This window comes from Hipposideros armiger, unplaced genomic scaffold, assembly GCF_001890085.2.
Source record: "Hipposideros armiger isolate ML-2016 unplaced genomic scaffold, ASM189008v1 scaffold_224, whole genome shotgun sequence".
In the NCBI taxonomy this organism is placed as follows: domain Eukaryota; kingdom Metazoa; phylum Chordata; class Mammalia; order Chiroptera; family Hipposideridae; genus Hipposideros; species Hipposideros armiger.
In genome coordinates this window covers 1,615,206-1,623,294 of record NW_017731574.1, presented here as the reverse complement: position 1 = coordinate 1,623,294, position 8,089 = coordinate 1,615,206, and the positions used below count along the sequence as shown (strand labels likewise).

The 8,089-nt window shown below is 40.6% G+C and overlaps 1 protein-coding gene across 1 annotated transcript; it reads left to right on the top strand.

The window, feature by feature from the left end:
- The first annotated feature begins 920 nt into the window (after positions 1-920).
- Positions 921-5,781, top strand: PDCD5 (programmed cell death 5). Its single transcript, XM_019654523.1, has 5 exons — positions 921-952; positions 3,051-3,112; positions 3,762-3,853; positions 5,145-5,216; positions 5,555-5,781. The coding sequence occupies exons 2-5, from the start codon at positions 3,061-3,063 to the stop codon at positions 5,600-5,602; spliced, it is 264 nt and encodes an 87-aa protein (XP_019510068.1). The 5' UTR covers positions 921-952; positions 3,051-3,060; the 3' UTR covers positions 5,603-5,781.
- Positions 5,782-8,089: the final 2,308 nt, after the last annotated feature.

Here is an 8,089-nt window from a genome sequence, read left to right as displayed (position 1 = left end):
CCCAGCCCCGCCCTCGCCCAAGGTGGAGGGCGCGGCCCCAGGAGGACCGCGGCTTCTAAGCGTCGCGGCCGATACTCGGCCGGGTGGCCGAGGGACCCTGCCCCCGACTCCGAGGCGGGCCTGGGCCTTTCTCTCCGTCGCTTGGCAGTTCGGGCGGCAAGCCGACCACGTGCTGTCCCCGGCGGGTCAGGATTGGGGCCACTCTCGAGCCGAGGGTCGGCCCCCCTCAGAGGTCGGGCCGGCGTCTGTCCGAATCAGAATGCTCAGTGCCTCGGGTCTCCTTACCCTTAGCGCTGGGATCTAGCCTGCTTCGACTACTGTTCCAGCCGAATTGTTTTCTGGAATTCAGTTGTTCTGACCCAAGTAGTCGATAAACATCCGTTGAGGGTCTGCAGAGTGCCAGGCGCTGAGGGTACAGCGGGGAATACCCATCCCCTGTGACGGAGTTGACAGTCCCGGGGAGCAGCCAGACACGAAACGCTAAAGACCATAGATAAGAAACTCAAGTAATGACTATGCTGGGAAGAGAGTGGGAGGACCGTGTAAGGGATGGAGCGCGACAGTCTCCAGGGACGCGCCGTTTGCATCATCAGCATCCCCGATACAGCAGCACATCCCCCCCCCGGAATTAGTCTTACCTCGTAAAATGCGGCTTCATTGTACAGGTATCCCTCTCCCTAATGGTTGTTTGTATGCTGAAACATTCTGTTAGATTGTGACTGTAGGAGCTTATGGAAACATTGTAGTAAGTGGAAACTATCCCACTGACTTCTGGGAGGCCCAGCTTTTAATTATTTGGTAATAATTTGACTTCTGTCACTGCAGGACCCTATTAGGTATCAGAAACAAAGTAGAATAATTCCTTTTTTTTCCCCCCCCTGTGAAATTACTAAAAGATAAAATTATTTTTTCAGGATCCTGGCGATGCAGCACAACAGGAAGCAAAGCACAGGTATGGGCTGGCGCTCTGAACTTTTTGAAGGGTGGTTTCACCAAATGGTTTATTTTTTTTATTTTTTTACTTTAGTTATTTTAATAGTAGGTGAATCTTAAAGTTCTTCCTGATGTGATTTTTCCATAAATCATCAGGGTGACTTTGTTATTAATTTGTTAATTAAATAACTGTGGAACCCAACACTTATTACCTTGTTAATACAGTTACTGTTTGTTTCTGTGCTAAACTTCGATTACCTTAAAATGAGCATAACAATAGGATTACCTCCTAGGGATGTTGTGAGGGTTACATGGGTCCAGTGCCTCACATGTAGTAAGTGCTAGATAAATATTAACTTATATTCTTCTTATTGTTATTTTATCCCAGCACATGGCAGAACACTTCACACATGACAGGTTTATTGAATGAATACTTAGTTATCCCATCATGCTACTTTTTTTCTAATTGTGATAAAAGAACACACAACATAAAATTTACCATAACCATTTTTAAGTGTACAGTCAGGCATGTTAACTATACTCTCATTATTGTGCAATGGAACTTTTTCATCTTGCAAAACTGAAACTGTACTTATTGAAGAACTCCCCACTTTTCCCTCCCTCCATCATGCTACCTCTTAACTTAACCAATATTGAGAATCTGCTCTAGGTCAGGCACTATGCTGGGTCTGTAGAAACAGGCAGACAGAGAAGGGTCCTGCCCTTATGTGGCTTATTTTAGTGAGAGAAAAGAGATGGTAAGCACCTGGGATGTGCTCAGAAAATAAATCTACATAAATTTCATTGATTCTAAGATGTACAGTTTTTCACATTTTAACATATCTGAAATTGGAATGGATCTTGTAATTGATTACTATTGTTATGGATTCTTCCAGAGAGGATTTACTTTGCTTCTGCCATCATTTGGGTACATTTTTAACCTGAGACGTCTTAAAATCAAATTCTCTGCTTGAGGTTCCCTCCTTGTGACTTCAGACAGCACACCTGCATGACTAAAGCTTGAAGTGCAGATTCTCAGGGGAACTTTTTTCTTCCTCCACTCAGGGCCACGTTTCACATGCATCCTTACTTGCTGTCCCTTTCTGCATGGCAGGTTTATTTCTTTTTTACCTTGTACTGTGGATGTTGCTCTTTGATGCCCCATTTCGAGTCTGGGGAATCTCCTATTAGCCTCCTCCTCTAGGGTGTTTCTTTGTTCTTAGAGGGACATTACACTGGTTCATCTTACAATCAATGGCATCTTAGATTCAGTGAAATGTAGTAACAGTAGTTTATGGCAGGGTTGAAGTACTCAGGTGTGGTAAAGAAATGGCCTACGGGAGTGGGCTCCAATCTATGTTCCATGAACGCTACGGGGGCAATTAGTGGGCACAGCCAGTGCCAGCTCCCCTCAGTTCAGCCAGAGAATCTCTGCTTTTGTCTGTGTTGTGTATTAAGGTCCTTGAAGGACTTCACTTAAAAAAAAATTGCTGCTACTTAAAAGATTTGAAACCACCGTCCTGTTAACATGAACTAGTTCCTACTTGTATAGGTAGGAAGATGCAAAGATATTTGCAGTTATAATTTCATTCCCCTTCCTCACCCAAAAAAGAGACCTGAGAGTCTTCAAACATGGTATCTGGTTCTAGCTTGGCCACGATTCCCTTTGGCCCCTTAAAGTTAACATAGCCTCCGTAGGTCTTGGCTTCTTCATCTCTTAAAATAATTCTATGGATTAATCATGTAGTCTTTCTGATTGGTGGAAATCTCACTACAGATTTCTAGCACCTCTCACATACTAACTAGGTAGGTACTTAATAAATGTTGGTAATGGTGGTTGACTGAAACTCCGTCCTGAATTGTGAAAATGCGAAGTTTTACCTTTCAGCCTGGTAGGTTTACACCCACATAATCTAAAGCTGGCTTTGGAGGGCAAGAGTGGACGCTTCTATAATAATAGCTGCTGCCATCCTCACAGCACCTACTACTGCATACACAGTCTATGTGTGTGGCAGGCTTCCATCTTGGGGAATGTGTTCAGTGAATTACATTTTTGTATGTTTAAAGGAATGCCGACAGCTTAGTTCTAAATTTTGCTTGACCTGTTTTTGTTGTAGGGAAGCAGAAATGAGAAACAGTATCTTAGCCCAAGTTCTGGATCAGTCAGCCCGGGCCCGGTGTAAGTATTAGGTAACATTTATAGGAAACAACTCTTAAGTCAGTCACGAAATGTGGCTGGTAGTTGACGTGGGTGATGGGGGCTTGGGAGTTATTGTATTCTCCATTTCAGTTCATAATTTTTCATAATAAAAACCAAAAAGAAAACCATGTAGAAAAAAAATTAAATGAACTATTGGGTTGTCGGAAAAGTCATGAGGCATTTTTGCAATGAAAAACAGAAAAAATACGTCATGACTTTTCCAACAACCCAATAGTGTCTTCTGTATTGTAACTTGAAGCCTGGCTTAGAAGAGGGAGCCTTAGATGGATCTCTGCCATTATATGTGTATAGTAACGTATAACTTGTTTTCCAGAGGGCAATCATATATATTTTTTAAAAAGCCATAGGGCTTAGAATCTGAGGACCCAAGCTTAATCTTGGCTTTGTCACTTCCTCTGCATGGCCTTGACAGAGACCGACATGACTGAACTTCAGTTTCCTCATTTTTAAGAGGGGTGACAATATCTTCTGCCATACCTACTTTGCTAGTCTCAAGACATAAATAAGTCTGTGAAGTGCTTTGGAAATGTTGGTGCTTAGTTTTAAGGTACAATGTAAGTGCATTTAGTTTTGATGCTTTTTTGTATATTTACTTTTTTCTTTTTAGTAAGTAACTTAGCACTTGTAAAGCCTGAGAAAACTAAAGCAGTAGAGAATTACCTCATACAGATGGCACGATTTGGACAACTAAGTGGGAAGGTAAGCTTGGACTGCCCTGAGGCACTTTTACCTGTTACCTACTCTGTCAAAACATATCTTCAGAAGGTCAATTTCGTGTTTTTCTGGTTACAGAATTCTTGTTGACTATTTCAAGCAAGTTTTTTGTTTTTTTTTTATATTTTATTGGGGAACAGTGTGTTTTTCCAGGACCCATCTGGACCCATCAGCTCCAAATCAAGTAGTTGTCTTCAATCTAGTTGTGGAGGGCACAGCTCCTTGGACCATGTGGGCATCGAACTGGCAACCTTGGTGTTATGAGCCTGCGCTCTAACCACCTGAGCTAACTGGCCACCCCTCAAGGAAGTTTTAAAGAAGAAAATAGGTGTATCTTCCATAAAGCCTAAAAGATAACTAGTTGCCTTCCCTAAAATCCTGTTTTCTTTCTGACATTGCTGTGGAACCTTGCGGATGTCTGTGTGACCCAAAGACTGGTAGGGTCAGCTAGCTTAAATTGCTTCTACACTGGAAAGCAGCTTTCTCAATAATACTAATGGAAATACTACCAGTGTAGGCAGACTTTAAGCTTGTTTTGCAAATGAGGAGGTGCTAAAATTCCTGGTTATTATGTGCGTTGCTGTAATGCCAAGATGGGCATATTGTGGCGAGTCTGACCTTCCTTCAAGATCCAGACGCTCCCCACCTGCCACCACAGCCTGTGGGGATCAGTCCTGCCCTGGACCCCTTACACTAAGAATGTGTGGAAGAGACAGTGAACGGTTCATCTTTTTTAAGTGACTTGTTACCTGCACTTCATCTACTCAGGGTCTCAAGGGCAGAGGTGGTGTGTCTGTATCCCTGACACTTAACAGAGTGGTGGAGGTGGTTGTCTTTTTCTGCTAGTGGTGATAAAGGCGTTCTTAAATACCTGTTAACTTTGGATTTTTCTGAGGAAGCTAATTGATGGATACTTACCCCCTCCTCAAAGGAGGGCTAGCAGAGCAAATTTTATAAGGAACCAATACGGGCATACCTCGGAGATATTGTGACTTTGGCTTCAGACCACCACAGTAAAGTGAGTTGTAATCTTTTTGCTGGTAGAGGGTCTTGCCTTCACTTTGTAAAAAAATGCAACACCTGTGAAGTGCAGTAAAGTGAAGCCCAGTAAAAGGAGGTGGACCTGTGGTTATAACTGGTAGTTTCAAACTTCAGTCCCATCTGGCCTTCCCTCTTGGCCACTACCCCCACACCCCAGGAAGACGAAAACAGTTCAGTCTGCTGAGGTCAATTCTTTGTTTAAAAAAATTACTGTTTTTCTTTCTGGTTATCCTAGGTAACAGAACAAGGTTTAATAGAAATCCTTGAAAAAGTAAGCCAACAAACAGAAAAGAAAACCACAGTTAAAGTAAGTTTCTGCAAATGCACATGGCAAAAGAAAAAGATTGATATTTTTTTAAATGATGTGTTGAATATGCATCTATTGTATCAAAACACGTTTCAGCCCATTTCAGCCCATTTCCATTTTGTAACACGTGGAAGTTTGGGGAGAAAGGCTGCATGTATTGAGGGTCCAATTTTTAAGGTTCTCCTGTCGTCGTCCCCCCTCTCCTTAGATCTAAAACACTTTAAGTTGTTTTAAAGACGGACAAAAATATCTTGCTATAGTAGGTAGAAATATTTCTTCTCAGAAAGTCTGAGTTGTGCTTTATTAAACACGTAACAACACTTGTTTTTTCCCCGCAGTTCAACAGAAGAAAAGTAATGGACTCTGATGAGGAGGATGATTACTGAATTTAAAGATGCTTAGACGCTGGAACTTAGTGGAACAATTCTAGGACCGATAATTTTTTGGCAGAAGTTAAATCTGATTGAATGTTTACTTTGTTTATTGTCTATATGCCTTTAGAAAAATAAACTTGTTATGTAAAATAAAACAATTTAGGTAAAGTTGTTTTAGTATCATAGCTGAATGGACAGATCGGCATTTTGCTTTTTTTCCTTACCAAAAAAATATGTAGCAGCATGTATATATCTTTGAAATTATGACATTAGTGTTAGGTAGGAAAATGGCCTTAGCAGAAATAGAAACTGCTCAAGCAGCCTTCAGTAAGAAGAAAACAGCATCCAGTAATATCACGGGCGTTAAAACCTATGGATTAAGCTGAATCAATTTTAATCTCTAATATTTAACATCTACTATTTCTAAGACACAGGTTCTAAAAGCAGGCAAGCTGTTTTTCTGACTGCAGATAGTATTACATTTAATGTAAAAAAAATTCATATCTTTGGTTTCAACTGCATTGAAATACATTATCTAACAAACATTACCCCTATCCAGAAAATCTATAACTAGAGTGATACTTCCATTGAAAAGAATCCCCAAAATAACCAGGATATACTGGTAATAATACTTCAACAATGATAAATATGTTTATAAGAGAAATGACTTCTGATTAAGATCCGGTTGAGACAGTTTAACAGTTTACATTTTCGTAGAAATGTTCTGGGTACTTCACTGATAAAAGTTGCAGGTAATTTACAGCAAATGTCATCTCTTACATTTTGCTTCACTCCCACTAGGTTCTGAAACCTTTACTCTCATAAATTTAACTGTCAAGTGAGCTGTTCAGTATAACTTTTCAGATGTTTTAGTCCTGTGAGACCCAGCCCAGGAGGAAGTTGCAACATTCAGAGAGAGGAGTAGGGTTAGTACCAGAAAAGTGATGGGATGTGTGGTTCACAAGCCCAGTCTCTGCTTTAGCTAGCATACTGCTGATGCATGTTTAAACTGTATCTGAGAGTTGACTCTTATTTGAGACTTGAAATTTATAACTAGTGAAGGAAGAAAGTGTTGGAATTAAGTGTCTAGCTTTCCTGAATGAAATAAATAAGAACCATGAAGAACATCAAACAATTTTTATAGGAACAGAATTAAATCGTCAAAAGTAAATTTTCATCCAGGATTTTGAAAAAAAAAATCCCAATTACAGGTAAATTTTGCTTTAGGTCTCATTTATACAAAAATGCTGGAGGGAAACTAGACGATTCTCAGCAAGTCTTGTTACATGCTTTCTCTCGCAGGATAACCACTGTCCTAACAGCAGCTACTGATGTGAATATGTTTAAAGACTGCGGTCGAACTCCTGTCCAAAGACACTTTAGAATAGAAAGTGGTTCTATACAAGGCTAGAAATTTTTTTTTTTTAGCTGAGCCATCCTGCTACCTGTTGGCAGCTCAGCCGCTGCTCAGCTGAGGCTGGACTCGAACTGCTGTTGCTCAGCTCAAACTCTTGAGGGAGCTCTTAACCAACTGAGCCACTCAGCCGGCCCTTAAGGCTAGAAATTCTTGAAGGCAACAAGGGTGGAGTACATTTCTATCTAGGGAGTGGGAAGTGGTTCTAAACTTTATAATTCAACTGACAAAGCTTTGACTTCAAAACATTCTTATGCAAAATAGAAATTTGGACATTACCAATTTCTGAGTTGTCAAATCAAGTTTAGTAAAGCAATTGGAGAAAAACGTGTGTTTTTTAAAATAATCCAGGTCAGTCACTTCAGGTGGCTCACCCTGCTGATTACCAGAGTAGCTCAAGAGGAAACTCCTCCCCTAAGATTGACAGTCCCATTCAGGGTACTTATATCTCCAGATAAAGGGTACACCAAGCTGGAAATGGTCAATTTGGATGACACCACCAATCACAGCCGATTGGGCTTCAACCCCAGCTGTGATAATACAAGCAAATAAGTCCCCTTCTCTGAACCTGTTTCTTCATTTGACAATTCTGCCAGGACAATTGTTAAAACCACAAGGGTATACACAGAGGTATAATTTACAAATTATATCACGCCATCCAAAATATGGAAATGGATAACTGCATAGGATGTAGTTTGTTGCTTAGGATGGTAGCAACTTAATAAGCTGTTTTGTTCAAAAGTGGGGAAAAGGAGGGAAAATAAATTGGCAAAGCAACAGTGCACATTTCCTGTTTGGACTAAGAAGCTGTATTTATTTTTGTTTTGCTTTTAAAAGAAAACTTTGCAGGCCCTAGGCACTGTCTAATCTAATGCATTGTCAGCCCTAGTCAGGGTAGATGGGGAATGGTCTGCTGTGAGTGATCCAGATTATATGTTTCAGTCACGTGCATCTATAACTGAAAAACAAAATGTATAACCATCCAATGGGGGAAGATTTTGCCATACACAAAGCATGTTTATAGCAGAGAGGCTTAGAAAAAACATCTCCACAGCAAAACAACTAAAAAAAGTATACCATGACAC